The sequence below is a fragment of the Rhinatrema bivittatum genome, chromosome 4 (assembly GCF_901001135.1).
Source record: "Rhinatrema bivittatum chromosome 4, aRhiBiv1.1, whole genome shotgun sequence".
NCBI classification, from domain to species: domain Eukaryota; kingdom Metazoa; phylum Chordata; class Amphibia; order Gymnophiona; family Rhinatrematidae; genus Rhinatrema; species Rhinatrema bivittatum.
In genome coordinates this window covers 278,132,404-278,149,555 of record NC_042618.1, presented here as the reverse complement: position 1 = coordinate 278,149,555, position 17,152 = coordinate 278,132,404, and the positions used below count along the sequence as shown (strand labels likewise).

Here is a 17,152-nt window from a genome sequence, read left to right as displayed (position 1 = left end):
TACAAATATTCTAGAAGAGAAGTTGTGGGGCAAGTGAAGGGATCAATATTGTTTTGCTTGCACCAGAAAGTAAACCGTTTCCATTTGAAAGAATAATTCCTTCGTGTGGAAGGTTTGCGTGAAGCTATAAGCACTTGAGAAACATTAGTTGAAAGATTAAGTGATTGTAGGATTAAGCTTTCAACATCCATGCAGTCAGGGATAGGGATTGAAGGTTGGGATGGCGCAACCGACCCTGATCCTGAGTGATGAGATTGGGAGCTACTCCCAGGCGTATTGGATCCCTGACTGAAAGGTCTAGCAGTGTGGGAAACCATACTTGTCAAGGCCAATACGGGGCTATGAGTATCATGGACCCCTTGTCCTGTTGTAGCTTCACCAGTGTGTCTTGGTGATAAGCGGTATTGGAGGATATGCATATAGTAGGCCTGAGTTCCAAGGGCGAGCAAAGGCGTCCTTGGCTGGTTGGTTCTTCTGTTTGTGCAGAGAACAGAAGTTGTCCACTTTGTGGTTCAGATGCGACGCAAAGAGGTCTGTTGTTGGTTGTCCCCAACGTTGGAATATTTTGGTCACTATAGAGGGATTTAGAGTCCACTCGTGTGGTTGGAACTGGCGACTGAGTCGTTCTGCTAGGACATTTTGAATACCTGCTAGATAAGTGGCCTGTAGGAACATTGAGTGGTTCAAGGCCCAGTCCCAGATTTGTGCAGCTTCCTGACAAAGGAGATACGAGCCCGTACCTCCCTGTTTGTTGATGTACCACATGGCTACAGTATTGTCTGTCTGGATTAGCACAGTCTTGTGTGAAAGGCAGTCCTTGAACGCATGCAGCGCATAACGTATAGCTCGAAGTTCCAGAAAATTGATTTGATATGTGGCTTCGAGTTTTGTCCAAGTTCCTTGAGTTTGAAGAGAGTTTAGGTGAGCTCCCCACCCCAAGGTGGATGCATCTGTAGTTAATGTTATCTGAGGGATCGGTTTTTGGAAAGGTAGGCCCTTGCGTAAATTGTCCTTGATTGTCCACCATTGTAGCGAGGAGCATAGTTGGTGGGTTACTTGGATTTGATAATGTATTGGTTGAATGGCTTGGATCCATTGTGATCGAAGAGTCCATTGGGTGAGTCGCATGGCAAGTCTTGCCATAGGAGTGACGTGAACCGTTGAAGCCATGTGGCCTAGTAAGATTAGAAACTGATGAGCTGTCACTTGTGGTTGTATGGATATTGAGTACGCCAACTGGGACAGTGTGAGTGCACGGTCTTCTGGAAGAAAAGCTTGTGCAAGGTTTGAGTTTAATTCTGCTCCTATGAATTGGAGTAGATGAGACGGGTTCAGGTGGGATTTTTGATAATTGATGAGGAATCCCAGTTTGTGAAGTAACTTTATAGTGGAATGTAGAGAAGTTATTGCTCCTTGTTGTGATTGACTTTTGATTAGCCAATCGTCGAGACAAGGAAAGACATGAACCCCTTGTTTGTGTAAATGTCCCGCTATCACTGCCAGGCATTTGGTGAATACTCTGGGAGCTGAAGCTAGGCCGAAAGGCAACACTCTGTATTGGAAATGTTGATGTCCTACCGTGAATCGGAGGGTACTTGCGATGAGGCGGGAATATTGGAATGTGAGTGTATGCATCTTGAAGATCCAGAGAGCAAAGCCAATCTCCCTTTTGTATTAGTGGAAGCATGGTGCCTAGCGACACCATCCTGAATTTTTCTTTTCTTAGGAATTTGTTGAGATTTCTGAGATCTAGAATGGGATGCAGGCCTCCGGTTTTCTTTGGAATGAGGAAATACCGGGAATAGAATCCTCTTCCCTTCCGAGTGAGTGGTACGTATTCCACTGCCCTTGCTTTCAGAAGAGCAGATAATTCTGTTTGTAACTGAGGTATGTGATTGAGATGGGAGTTTTGTGGTGGAAAATCTTGAGGGAGAGAAATGAAGTCTAAGCGGTAGCCTTGATGAACAATGGACAAGACCCAATGATCTGTTGTAATGTTTGTCCATTCTTTGTAAAATTGGGAAATTCTCCCTCCAACTGGCAATTCGGGATAAGGATTGGGTAGTTGGTTCTGCACTCTGAGATGATTTTCAAAAACCCGAGGTGGAACCTGTTTGAGGGGGTGGCTGTGGCCTTGCAGACCTTTGTTGTCTCTGTTGTGGACGTTGTTGAGTTCTTGGAGGTCTTGACCTAGAGGCCTGAGGATAATACCTCCTTGGTCGGTAAAAAGGACGTTTAGTGTCCCTACGTGATGGTCTGCGAGTTGGATGAGTTGCAGTGTCATGAGGCAAGGTGGATAATTGCTTCAAGGTTTCTGAATGTTCTCGAAGCTGTGCAACGGCATCTTGCACCTTTGTGCCAAACAAATTATCACCTTGACACGGTAGGTCTACCAATTTGTCTTGGACTTCAGGGCACAAATCTGAAGCCTTTAGCCAGGCCCACCTTCTTGCGCTGATGCCAGATGCAGCAGTCCTTGATGATGTTTCGAAAGCATCATAGGCTGCCCTTACCTCGTGCTTTCCTGCATCTAGACCCTTTTGCACAATTTGCTGTGCTGCCTCTTGTTGTTGCTGAGGCAGGGATGGTAAAAACTCTTCTATTTGTTTCCAGAGATTTCTCTGGTGCTGTGTCATATAAAGCTGATATGCAGCAATCTTAGAGTTCAGCATGGCTCCCTGGTAGATTTTCCTTCCCATTAGATCTAAAAATCTGCTGTCTTTCCCTGGAGGGATTGAAGCATGTGTTCTGGATCTGCGTGATTTTTTCTGAGCAGATTCTACAACTAGGGAGTTGTGAGGGAGTTGAGGTTTTTCAAAACCTGGTGCCGCTTGTACAAGATAAGTGGAGTCTACTCTCCTGTTTACAGCAGGGGTTGTGCATGGGTGTTCCCATATTCTCTGCTGAAGCTGTAAAAGCACTTCATGCACTGGTATGGCTAAATTGTGTTTAGGAGGATCCACAAATTGTAGTATTTCAAGGGTTTGTTGCCTCTCATCTCTTTCAGCCTGGAGTTGGAAGGGTATGGACTCAGACATTTCCTGAATAAAAGAGGAAAATGAAAGGTCTTCTGGAGGTGACTGCTTTTTAGCTTGAGGCGGAGTATTCTCAGATAAAAAATCCTCTGAGGAATGCTCTGATTCTGTGTCTGACCATGTGTCTGACGTAGGTTGGTATTGAGGAGGTTCCAATCTTTTAGATGGGGGAACTCCTGAAGGTCCCTGTAAGGGATCTTGAGGGTCTGGTGTACCCTCTCTGCCCTCATCCTCTAGTTCCTCCTCCTCCTGACCAGGTGCTATGGGCAAGGATGCTAAGAGGTCTTGGTACCTTTTAGTGAGGATGCTATGTAGTCTTGCTTCAGAGGTAGAAGTGTCTGGAGCTGGAATGGAAGTATGTTTAAATTTTCCTGATGCCTTTTTTGTTGCAGTTGTCTTTTCTGGTACAGGTGTTCTAGTTGGAGCTAGAGTGTACAAGGACATCAATGGTGCAGAAGTTGGAATCGATGAAGTATGAAATGTGAACATGGAGATTGGGATCATCGATGAAATGGGTCTAGAGGTCATCGTGGTCATCGAGATTTTTGTAAGTATCGATGTCATCGATGAGTCCTGTAATGCGGATGGTGTTGTCATCGAAGAGGTAGTGTACGGCATCGATGAAGTCATCGCTGACATCGGCGTTGATGGGGTCGCCGGCATCGGCTGGGCAGCCGGTATCGAGGTTGAAAACATCGGCAATTCTGCCGGCATCGACAGGGCTGTCGGCATCGACACTGCAGTCGGCATCAGCATCGACATGGTTGTTGGCATCGACTGGGCGGTCGGCATCGACACGGTGGTCGGCATCGACCCAGTGGTCGGCTTCGGCGATGACGCCGGTATTTGATCTTTCAGGGCAAAGGTGACTATCTGTTTGATCAACGTAGTTATGTCTGCAACCGATGCCGATGGTATCGATTCCTGCACGGATGTTACGGAGGTCGATAGAAACTTTTGTTTTTTAGGGACCGGTTCCCCCGGCGGTGGTAACTGAGGAATGGAACGGTGCCGTCGGTGCTTATGTTTAGAACGTGGTTCAGATACCGACCTTGTCGATGACGCGGAGGGTGTTGGAGAGGAGGCATCCCCGGAACCCTCCGGAATTCTTTTCTTTATTAAGATCTTTTTTGTGAGGCCTACCGGTGATGATTTTGTTGAAGTCGTCGGTGATGGCGCTGCCTGAATTTGAAATATTTGTGCCATTTTTTCTTGGCGGAGTTTCCTGCCTTTCACCGTCATCTCCTGGCATTGTGAACAGGCCGCGATGTCATGGTCTCCACCAAGGCAACGAACGCATTCGACATGCGGGTCCGTTATGGACATTGTTCGGTTGCAGGATGGGCACTTTTTGAAGCCCGAAGTCTTTTATGTCAGAAGCCCGAAGTCTTTATGTCAGAAACAACATCCAAGCATCTGAGCTGCAAGGAAGTTGGGGCAAGGAAGAAGCACTATGGGTCAACCTAAAAAAAGATGACGGAGCATCCATTTATATTGGAGTGGTTTACAGGCCTCCAAACCAAAAGGAAGAGCTGGACAGAGATCTGGTTGAAGACATCCATAAGATAGGTAAGAAGGGAGAAGTGGTGATCGTGGGTGACTTTAATATGCCAGATGTAGACTGGAAAATCCCATCTTCAGAAACTAAAAATAGAAGAGCGATAGTGGATGCCATGCAAGTAACTTTGTTCAAACAAATGGTGTTGGAACCCACGAGAGAAGGAGCTATACTCGACTTAGTGCTCACTAATGGAGATAATGTCTCCGATGTCCAGGTGGGCACCCACCTCAGCACCAGTGATCATCAAACGATATGGTTTAATATCACTAAAAGAATAGGGAAAAGAACCACAAAGACCCGAGTTTTACAGTTCAAAAACACAGACTTTGAGGAAATGGGGAAGTACCTGGAGGAAGAACTAAAAGGATGGGAGAATGAAAGAGATGTGGATCAGCAGTGGACCAATCTAAAAGGAGCAATCACCAAGGCAACTGCTCTATATGTTAGAAATGTAAAGAAAAGCAAAAGAAAATTGAAACCTATCTGGTTCTCAAAGGAGGTGGCTGACAAAATTAAAGCTAAAAGAACAGCATTCAAAAAATACAAAAGATCCCAAAGGGAGGAGCACAAAGAAGAATATTTGTTTCAACTGAGGGAGACGAAGAAATTAATCAAGTTGGCAAAAAGTCAAGCGGAAGAGAGGATTGCCAAGGAGATAAAAAATGGTGACAAAACATTTTTCAGATACATCAGCGAAAAGAGAAAGGTCCAAAGTGGTATAGAGAAATTGAAAGGTGGTAATGATCAATGTGTGGAGAGAGATGAAGAAATGGCAGAAATATTAAACGAATACTTCAGCTCTGTGTTCACTAAAGAAGACCCTGGAGAAGGACCATCTCTACACAACAAGAAACTGGAGGGAAGTGGAATAGATGAAAATCCTTTTACAGTAGAAAATGTATGGGAAGAGCTAAAGAATCTGAACGTGGACAAAGCTATGGGGCCTGATGGGATTCATCCAAGGATACTGAGGGAGCTCAGAGATGTTCTGGCGGGTCCGCTGTGTGACCTGTTCAATAGATCCCTAGAAACAGGAGTGGTACCAAGAGATTGGAGAAGAGCGGTGGTGGTCCCGCTTCACAAGAGTGGGAACAGGGAGGAGGCTGGCAACTACAGACCGGTTAGCCTCACTTCGGTGGTGGGAAAAGTAATGGAGTCACTGCTGAAAGAGAGAATAGTGAACTATCTACAGTCAGGAGAATTAATGGACCAGAGGCAACATGGATTCACCAGGGGAAGATCCTGTCAGACAAATCTGATTGACTTTTTTGACTGGGTAACCAAGGAATTGGATCAAGGAAGAGCGCTCGATGTCATCTACTTGGATTTCAGCAAAGCTTTTGATACGGTTCCGCACAGGAGACTGGTGAATAAAACGAGAAGCTTAGGAGTGAGGGCCGAGGTGGTGACCTGGATTGCAAATTGGTTGACGGACAGAAGACAATGTGTGATGGTAAACGGAACTTTCTCTGAAGAGAGAGCGGTTTTAAGTGGTGTACCACAAGGATCGGTTTTGGGACCGGTCCTGTTCAATATCTTTGTGAGCGACATTGCGGACGGGATAGAAGGTAAGGTTTGTCTTTTTGCGGATGACACTAAGATCTGCAACAGAGTGGACACGCTGGAAGGAGTGGAGAGAATGAGACGGGATTTAAGGAAACTGGAAGAGTGGTCGAAGATATGGCAGCTGAGATTCAATGCCAAGAAGTGCAAAGTCATGCATATGGGGAGTGGAAATCCGAATGAACTGTATTCGATGGGGGGGGGAAAGGCTGATGTGCACAGAGCAGGAGAGGGACCTTGGGGTGATAGTGTCTAATGATATGAAGTCTGCGAAACAATGTGACAAGGCGATAGCAAAAGCCAGAAGAATGCTGGGCTGCATAGAGAGAGGAATATCGAGTAAGAAAAGGGAAGTGATTATTCCCTTGTACAGGTCCTTGGTGAGGCCTCACCTGGAGTACTGTGTTCAGTTCTGGAGACCGTATCTACAAAGAGACAAAGACAAGATGGAAGCGGTACAGAGAAGGGCAACCAAGAAGGTGGAGGATCTTCATCGGATGACGTACGAGGAGAGATTGAAGAATCTAAATATGTACACCCTGGAGGAAAGGAGGAGCAGGGGTGATATGATTCAGACTTTCAGATACTTGAAAAACTTTAATGATCCAAAGACAACGACAAACCTTTTCAGACGGAAAAAAATCAGCAGAACCAGAGGTCACGAGCTGAGGCTCCGGGGAGGAAGACTAAGAACCAATGTCAGGAAGTATTTCTTCACGGAAAGGGTGGTGGATGCCTGGAATGCCCTTCCGGAGGAAGTGGTGAAGTCTAAAACTGTGAAAGACTTCAAAGGGGCGTGGGATAAACACTGTGGATCCATCAAGTCTAGTGGGCATAAATATAGAGGAGGTGGTAAAACACTGCACGGAGCGGCAGTAGCCACAGAGGCATTCACGGAGCGGGATGCCAGTGGCCAGTAGTTGTTCCACCTTCAGGCAGCAAAATACTGCACGGAGCGGCAGTAGCCACAGAGGCATTCACGGAGCGGGATGCCAGTGGTTTGTGTTCCACCTTCACGGAGCGGAAGGTTGGAGGGCTGCCATCTCCAAAAAAACAAAAAACAAACAAGCAAAACAGAGGTGGGTAAGAGTATGGGGCAGGGGTGTGGCCGTTTATTGCGGCAGTTGCTACCCCTGATTGAGCTGGATGTTCATTGGGATGCGGATACGGCACTGCTCTCTGCATTGGTGGAGGGGTGGAAGGGAATTGGGGCCGGAGGGTGCTGGAAGCCAATAGTGACGGGGGAGGGGGAGAAAAAAAGGGGTGGGGGGGGAAGATTAAAAAAAAAAATGGATAAACTGCGTAGCTTGCTGGGCAGACTGGATGGGCCGTTTGGTCTTCTTCTGCCGTCATTTCTATGTTTCTATGTTTCTATGTTTTCTGTCGACATCCGTCAATGAAATTGAGTGTTTTCTTTAGCGAAAAAATGTATAGTTTTGTCACCAGCCGGTGACAAAGCGAGTGAGACCCGTAAAGGGCAAATATTACTATAAATGTTTCTAGTTGTGAGGTAAGCTCACAGGGCTCCTATGAACCGCTATGCAGTTAGAAGAAGAAGACTGAAGTGAGACCCCTGTGGCAGGGAATATCTTGGCATGCCGGGCATGCTCAGTAGCCTCAGGCAGCCAGTTAAAAGCTTCTAGAAACTTGCCAGAAGTTTTTCCCGCTTAAGGGCTCCGTGAATGACGTCACCCATATGTGAGGACTAGCATCCTGCTTGTCCTGGGATAATTCCAACAACACCCCCTCAAAACCATGAAATTGTACTATTTGATACCGAACACACTCAAATATGCGTTATCTATTGCCCACCCAGCTTACTTGACCTAAACGTATCCCCATTAATAGAATATCTAACATTAAACCTAAACACATCAAAACCTATCATCATAATGGGAGATTTTAACCTTCACATAGACGTGTTTCCATTATCAAATACATGCCAAACACTAAACGATATGATGGCAGCACTGGGATTCACTTTAATTACAGATAAACCGTTATGATGGTAAATAACTTAATGACGGTATATAAAAAACTCTTAAATAAAAAATAAAAAAACACACAAAGCAGGTCACTCACTTGACCTAACATACATCAATCATAGCTTCCTTGAACACATGAATAATAGCTATAGTCAAATTCCATGGTCAGATCACTTTCTAATCCAATCCGACATTAAATTCATCAAACCAAAAGAAATACAGAAAAAGGAGCCCTTAGAATTTAAATATCACCCCCCCCCCCCCTTTAATCATGACATACTAAAAAACAAATTAGAAGAAAATCTAATAAACGTTAATCACAATAACTGCACAGATGCAACAACAGAATGGCTAACAAACACAAGTAAATTGGCAGATGACATTAACCCCACTATACAAATACATGAGCCCAAACAAAATAACCCGTGGTTTAACGAAAAAATAAAGGAAATCAAACAAAATCTGAGAAAAAAAGAATAAAGGTGGAAAAAAGACAAATCAGCAGATAACTTAACCAAATTTAGGAAACAACTAGCCTATTATAAAAAAGTAATTCTCGATGCAAAAAAACAATTCTTTAGTTCAAAAATTGAAAAATTCTCAAATAACCCAAGAACACTATTCACCATAGTTAAAAATCTGACCAACAACAAAGCAGAGATGCCCCAAACCCCACAAGAAAACAAATGCAACGACTTAGCACACTATTTCTCAGACAAAATCACAAACCTTGGAGCTAAGATTCCGATCCTAACCAAACAGGAAATCAAAATGGAAAAAAGAGATGTGACACAATTCTCCGCATTTGACGAGATATCACAAACCGAAGTAGAATCCATGATAAAAAAGTTGAACCCTGCACCACATAAAATTGACACAATTCCCACCACAAATATAAAAAAACTAGCTGATATAACCTCCTACACACTAACCAAAATAATTAATTTACCACTCAGTGAAGGAGTAATGCCAGACTCACTGAAAAATGCAATAATCAAACCAATTCTGAAAAAGAAAAACAGTGACCCAAACGTTTTAAGTAACTATAGACCTGTTTCAAACTTGCCTATGCTCGCAAAATTAATAGAAAAAGTAGTACAAAAGCAACTAGCAGAACATCTAGACAACAATAACATACTCTACCCATCACAACATGGCTTCAGAAAACACTATAGCACCAAAACATTACTAATCTCTCTAACAGATAATGTATTACTCGGATTTGATATCGGAAAACACTACATCTTGATACTACTAGATCTGTCTGCAGCATTTGACACCGTAAACCAGTGGTCCCCAACCTTTTTTGCACCAGGGACCGGCTTCAAGCAAGACCATTTTTCCATGGCCCGGCAAGGCGGAGTGGGGGTGGGGCAGGGGTGGGGCGAGGGCGGGGCTATGGATGGGGTTGGATTTTAGTGCATACTTATCATTTATTTAGCAACAGTTATAATAGTAAAACCATACTAAATAAAAGAATATTTTAAAACTACTGATAAATAGAATTGCTATTAATTAAAATCATATACATATTTATAATTTCCCAAACACCAATAAAATATTTCAAAACAGCACATATATCAAACAACACACAATAATTAAAACTAATAAGTATTTTTAAAAGCCCCTGCTGTCCATACATGGGAGCTCTTGATTTCCAGTCATCCTGATATTGTCGAGGATTAGGAGGTTATCCTCTCTCTCTCTCACATGTCCATTCTCTCTCACACATACACTGTCACATACATACACATTCATGCTCTTATACCCACCATAACCTCTCACTCTCACAGACACTGATACACTCTCAGGGTGTAAGACACTCTCTCCCCGTCCCCCCCGCCCACTCACACACACTCTTACTCCCCTGGATTTTCTCATACACACTCATGCTCTCACTCTTACTGGCTCCCTCACAACCTCAGAGCCTCTCAGATAAAACTCTATGCAGCAGAAATAATGCTGAATGTTGAGAATTGTGTTATGCAGACTAATCTGGAAAATGCACTAATTTCTACATGAGTCATAATGAATCAGTCCTCAGCTGCAGGCTTCAATTGATTATCCTGGCTCCCTTTAATGTTTGCCAAATACAGTTCATGTGTAACAGCAATCCTAGTTCTCCACCAGATCAAGCAGATTTCACATCCCACTTCATACTTTGTCACCTCCAGCTGAGTCAAACAATTAATCTAATTACTGTCACTGCTGCCACGTGGCTATTGGGGAGGCGGTGATTGCTGCTACTGACACTGAAGCCCATTCTGCTGCCTCCTCTGTGCAGGCCCTGTGGGTTTCCAATTCCCCCATGTTGATCTCGTACATTGTGAGATCCGCATAGAGAAAGTGCTACTCTTGCACATTCCCAGAGATTACATGTACCAATCAGTAAAAAGTAATTTATTTATTTTTTTACATCTGCTTCCCTTTCTTATTTTTTTGCCATTTCCTTTTATATTGCCTTTTTTTCTATTTCTTTTCTCTCCACCTGTCTTCTTCCCTCAAACACACAGTCAGGTTCTCATTCTCACATGCATTTCTCTCTCACACACACATACACAGGCTCTCACTGTCACATGCTCGCTCTCTCATGCAATCATTCATACACACAGTCTCTCACTGGCACATGCTGTCTGACTCACACACACAGGCTCTCTCTCACTCCCACATGCTGCCTTGCTCAAGCACAGGCTCTCACTCTTACATGCTGTCTCTTTCACACACACAGAGGCTCTCACATGCTGTCTCTGCAAACACACACAGTCTCTCAACTCATCTCATACTCGCACACACCTCTCTCTCACCTCTGGGCCTCTTCTTTACGGGTTGCCACAGGATGGGCTCTGCAGCGGCCCTAGTCTTCTCGGCCCCGCTGCTCCTCTTCTGCACGCGGCTGAAACGCCTCTTCTACCACGCGGCTTAAGTGCCTCTTCTACCACGCGGCTTAAGTGCCTCTTCTACCACGCGGCTTAAGTGCCTCTTCTACCACGCGGCTTCTACCACGCGGCTTAAGCACCTCCTCCTTCCTGCCCGTGCGGCTCCGGCAACATTTGTCTTCCGAGGCAGGGCAGGCAGGAAGGAAGTAGGAGGAGCACCAGCAGTGGCTGATACACCTCCTTCCTGCCTGCGCGGCTCCAGCAACATAGTTCACCGCGACGCGCTAGCTTTTTGGGCTGTGTCTCTTCCCTTTTGGGGTTGGAAGAGGCGGGTCTCCAGCTTTGCCCCGCCTCCCCGCAGCAGCCGTGACGCCGCGGACCGGCAAAAAACCCCAACGGCCCGGTACTGGTCCGCGGACCGGTGGTTGAGGACCCCTGCCGTAAACCATAACATACTATTAAAAAGACTGGAAGAAATTGGATTACAAAAAAAAACCACTTGATTGGTTCACATCCTGTCTGACAAAAAGATCCTATCAGGTACAGATAAAAAACACATCAGACAAGATCGACCTAAAAACAAGAGTTCCCCCAGGGATCAGCACTCTCAGCAACTCTGTTTAACATCTACATGCTCCCCCTGTGCCACCTACTGGCAGGACTAGGTATCATACACTTCATATATGCTGACGACTTCAACTGATTCTATCAGTAGAGGAATCAATTGAGAAAACACTGAATTTTGCAATGATGTACATAGACATAATAAAACAACTATTAAACCAAATGGAACTAGTAATTAACATAGAAAAAACTGAATTTATTCACCGGGAACATTGTAAGAATCCAAAATCCTATCAAAATTAAAAATGACAAATCAGTCGAGCTAACCGATAAGGCTAGAAACCTAGGAGTAATTATAGACACGGAACTCAGCTTTAAGCAACACATATCAATAAAAGTAAGAGAAGGCTATGCCAAACTAATGATCCTTAGAAGACTAAAACCCTTATTAACTCAAGAACACTTTCGCACAGTACTACAAGCACTAATATTTGCTAGCATGGACTACTGTAACACACTTTTCCTAGGATTACCATATACCACAATCAGGCCACTGCAAATACTACAGAACTCAACTGCCAGAATACTTGCTGGAAAAGGCAGAAGAGATCATATCACCCAAACACTTGCGGATTTACACTGGCTCCCAATAGAACAAAGAGTCCAATTCAAAACACTATGTACAGTTCATAAACTAATAAACGACGAAAATGCCGACTGGCTAAACACTGCACTACGATTACATGTCCCTCAAAGAAATCTCAGATCGGCCAATAAAGCACTGCTAACCATTCCATCAGTCAAAACAGCAAAATTGACCCAAGTTAGAGAGAGAGAACTATCTTTGGCAGGACCATTATTATGGAACACATTACCGCTTGAGCTTAGACTAATGAAAGAACTAAAACTCTTCAAAAAAAGCTTAAAAACTTGGCTCTTCAAAAAAGCATTTCACAGTGAGGTCGCTGAATAACAACAAATAAATACAGCTGAAAGTCACCTATAAAAAGCAGAATTGGTTATTTTACTATTTTAATCATAATTAAATATTAAATTAAAACAGTCTTCACATATATGATTACCCCAGCAATCATGTAAACAGTAAATCCAACACACTTCTCATTTAGAGTATATTATTGAACTATGTAACCGTAAAATATTGGCACCCTATGGATAACTTAGAAACCAAGCCAAACCTATTTCGTGCCTAAATGTAAACCGTTGTGATGGTGCATTACTAAACGACGGTATAGAAAAGTTTTTAAATAAATAAAATAAAATAAAAATGTCATCAGTGGAGATCTGATTCAGGTTTCCCTGCTCCGCGGGTTGGCCTACATCATTACATCAACACTTCCAATGCTGCACAGCTCCGCCCCTCGGAATTGCCTCTCTGGAATACCTCCTGCATGATCAGTCTCGCGCCTCCCGCTCTGCGGCCTGTCTGGCACCTTTCCCTTTGGGGTCTCTGCCCAGGTATCACCTCCAGCCTGTCACTCTACCGGGGTAACTCTCCATAGCTTCACCTAGAGCTCCCTGCTGTGCCTGACCTCTCCTCCCGACGGTGTGGACCTCTCCACAGGTGGTAACAACTCCCATCTCGGGGCAAGGGTCCACATACCCACAAACCATAACAGTATAGAATTTCTTACATTAGGAGGAGGAGATGGAAGGGTGGAAAAAGGATGAAGGACAAGAGATCAGTGAAGAAGTTGGATATAAAAAGAGAAGGAGAGATGTGAGAAAAAAGAAAAATGTCAAATCTGATGGAGAAAGGAATGACTTATATAAAGAAAACAAGAGAATTAGGAAAAGGAATTGGGAAAAAATAGAAAAGAAAGCAGATGAAAGCCTAAGAACAGCAGAACAACTCTACTCTTACTTGCCAGCCAAGTTTCTTCCCTCCCCCCACCCTAGCACTTTAGCATCTTGGAAGTACATGTTGCAGGTGTTTTATAACTCTGTCCAAAAATATTGTCAAACCTTGAGCTAAAGACAAATGAGTATAAAAACTGGTAATGCTAAAAGATGGCTGTGTTATTCTACATTTCTCATTGACTGGTTGCAATTCCATCAATCAGATTGTTACAAAAGACAATGCACAATTTCTGTAGAAAATTGCACCCATTAAGTTTCTACACAAGTTATTGTGGCTCTTGACAGTTTACTAAAGAACTGTACTAACTTTTGCCTCAAGTCGTTCACGCTCCTCTTTTTCAAGTCGTTCCTTTTCATGTTGTTCAGCTTCTTCTTGTTCAGCTCTTAAACGGGCTTCCTCTAAAGAAGGAATAATATATACAATAAACAATACGATTAAATGTTGTTTAAACAAGTAGAAGGAACAACATTCTATCTGGTCCCAATGCATTCCATATAGCATAATTCCCAACTTTGCACCCTGCCATTCCTCCCCTCTCCCCTATTCCACTACCAAAGCAGTCTCTATGGCCTAGATTCATCAAAATGCTATGAAGCAGAAACATGGCGCATTAGCATCCTGCAAAAAAAATGGATGTGGTTAGGAAAATTAGCGATATACCACATCGCGTATGAAAGTTTTGAAACTTACAAAACTTTATCGCATTGCGCGTCATTTTACGTCTAGCGCATTATTTTCTTTGTTATTATATCTTGGCTTCCTACAGCTGTCTCTTTGAGGGTGTGTCAGGCATTGGAAAGAGAGAAGTGGAGTTTTGTTGGTTAGTTGATTGGAGTTTAGGAGGAGTTTCTGAGCAATTTCTGAGTGAGTTGACCTGTTTTGTGTTCTCATCTGTTTTCCTATACCTTTGTTTATCTTTATCTGTGTACACATTGAAATCATCGGCCCAGAGTGCTATGGCAATCAAAAAAGTAAACAGATAGAAATTATTAGGAAGGGAATGGAAAATAAAACTGAGGATGTCATAATGCCTCTGTATCGCTCCATGGTGAGACCACACCTTGAATACTGTGTGCAATTCTGGTCACCGCATCTCAAAAAGGATATTGATGCACTGGAGAAAGTGCAGAGAAGGGCAACCAGAATGATATGGGGCATGGAATGGCTACCCTATGAGGAAAGGCTTAAGAAGTTAGGGCTGTTCAGTTTGAAGAAGAGTTGACTACTTTATCTGTCTCAGAAATATAGGAAAAAAGTCACATTAGCAAAAAAGAACTTTTATTCATCTAAAATTAAAGCAGCCAATGGTAACACTTCTGTGCTATTTAACCTAGTGAAGCAGTTAACCTCTCTTCCATCGCTTGCTTCCCCTATACTCAGTAACGACTTCTGCAATCAAAATTACCAACATATCGTCAGATTTTACACATTTACTTTACCCCAAAGATTTCATCCACAAAGCTGACTGTTCTTGCTCATCATTCTCGCCCACTGACTCAGACATAGTCATATGCATTTTTCATAAAACAAAAATATAATTTTCTCCTTTCAATCCCTGTCCTGGACACTATCTGAAATCACTTAGTTTACCAATATATGATTTCCTTGTTAACCTCATAAATCAATCACTACTCACTAGTGTTTATCCTGACCAGTTTAAACTGACCTCAGTACTACCTATCCAAAAAAAGAAAAACGAAGACTTCTCCAGTCTCAACAATCTTCACCCAATAGCATCACTTTGTACTCTGGCCAAAGTAACAGAATCTATTGTTCCCTGTACGTACCCGGATCAGTCCAGATGCCTGGGTTTTGCCTCCCCTCCAGCAGATGGAGACAAAGTTTTGACAGACTCTGCCATATATGCCAAGGTGCCACCCACAGTCTGCCAGTATTCCTCTGTCTCCAGCAGATGGCTGAGGTGCAAAGCCTACAGTCTGGTTTGATCAGTAGCACTAGTATAGCTTGGTCTTTGAGTTGGTAGTGTAGACAGAGAGGTGGATTAAAAGTAAACTTCTTAAAAAAAAAAAAGGGGGATACTTTAAAAGATTAAAGTCTCAAGCTGCTTTGAGGGTTGAGAGGTCCTGAGGGGACCATCCCCTCTCGTATTGCAGGCAGCTGCTCGAAGGGGTCGAGTGCCCTGGTACCAAGGACAGAGCAGCTCTGGGGGTGATACTGGAGAGTCCGGCTCACTTCCCCCAGACGGAACTGAGGCTCACGCAGGCTGCCGTGCCGGCCCGGGGGTAATTATAAAAAAAAAAAATTGTGTTGTTGGTGCGCTGACTCTCCCTTTACTTCCTGCGTTTGCGGCTCGTTTATTTTTCGATTTGCTAGTCCGGGGTACAGTGTTCTTTCGCGGCAAGGCTGTTATGCCCCAATCATCGGTATGCCATGCGTGCGGCTCGGCGTGCGCGCAATTGTCCAGCAACGGCCTTTGTTCGGCCTGTCTTCCAGGAGGGGAGGGCCCCTCCATTTTACCCCGGGAAGTTCGGCAATCAGCACGCACGAACGCGACGAGGCCCCCTGCTCCTCCGGCTGCCTCGGCTGAGCCGTTCCCGTGGAGCAAGGGAATGGCGGCCATTTTGTCCTCAGGCAGCACAGACTGGAGAGCCATGAGGAACGCGAGGGGGGAGAGGAATTCCCCTCCCGATTTATCTCCGCAGCGACCTGTCTCCGAGGGAGCAGGGGATGCAGACCCAGATTCTACTGGGACAGATGAAGACCCCGATGGTGCGGGGGACTCCTCCTCTTTCTCTTTTCATCGGAGTTTGCATTGCTTATGCATAAGGCCTTTAGGGCCAAAAAGGCAGGTAAGAAGCAGGTTGAGGAGGGTCCCTCTCCCAGTGTCTCCCACAAGGCGAATCGGAAGAGGCATAGGTCTAAGGGGAGCCGAGACATGGGTCAGGTGGGCTCTGTTCTCCCTAAGGTGCAACACCCATTAAGAACAGGGGGCCATCAGATGGATACATACACCTCTGATGACACGGATTCTCAGGAAAAGCCCCAAGAGGGGGTGGATGAGAATCCGGACTTGCCAGCGGATGAGGTCTGAGGGGCGCAGGTCGCTGAGGGGGACGACCCAAAAGTAGTCCGGCTGTTCTGAAGAGATGAGCTTGGCCCGCTCATCCCCTTTATTTTGAGAGAATTGGGGATCGAGGGGCCACCGGCGGAGGTCAAACAGGGGAATATGGATCCTGTTTTGTTGGGGCTGAGAGGCCCCACTACTTCATTCCCATTCCATTTTTCCGTCACGGATTTGTTGTTCTGTGAATGGGATACCCCGGACCTCAGGCTCAAGGTGAGTAAGGCTATGGACAAGCTATATCCTTTGCTGGAGGAAGCTCTGGAGATGTTGCGTGTTCCTAAGGTGGACTCAGCGGTGACGGCAGTTACCAAGCGGACCACTATCCCGGTCACCGGAGCAATGGCCCTCAAGGATCTGCAGGATAGGAAGTTGGAGATTCAACTAAAGAAGATTTTTGAAGTGTCTGCGTTGGTGGTGAGGGCTGTCATGTGTAGCAATTTTGCTTTGCGTGCGGGCCTCCACTGGGTACAGCAGCTGCAGGCAAATGAGGACCTGTCGGAAGGTGAGGCTCTCCAAGCGGGTTGGCTTGAATCGGTGGTCGCTTATAGTGCTGACGCTCTTCATGATCTGTTGAGGGCCTCTGCCAGATCCATGGTATCTGGGG

The 17,152-nt window shown here is 44.7% G+C and overlaps 1 protein-coding gene across 1 annotated transcript in view; it reads right to left on the bottom strand.

Annotated features, from left to right (window-relative positions):
- The window catches only part of CASC1 (cancer susceptibility 1), a 1,039,813-nt gene that overhangs the window by 742,516 nt on the left and 280,145 nt on the right, over nucleotides 1-17,152 (bottom strand). The window contains exon 3 of the mRNA XM_029600147.1: nucleotides 13,770-13,861. Within this exon, the coding sequence (XP_029456007.1) occupies nucleotides 13,770-13,861 (92 nt within the window). The remainder of the gene's footprint in view (nucleotides 1-13,769; nucleotides 13,862-17,152) is intronic.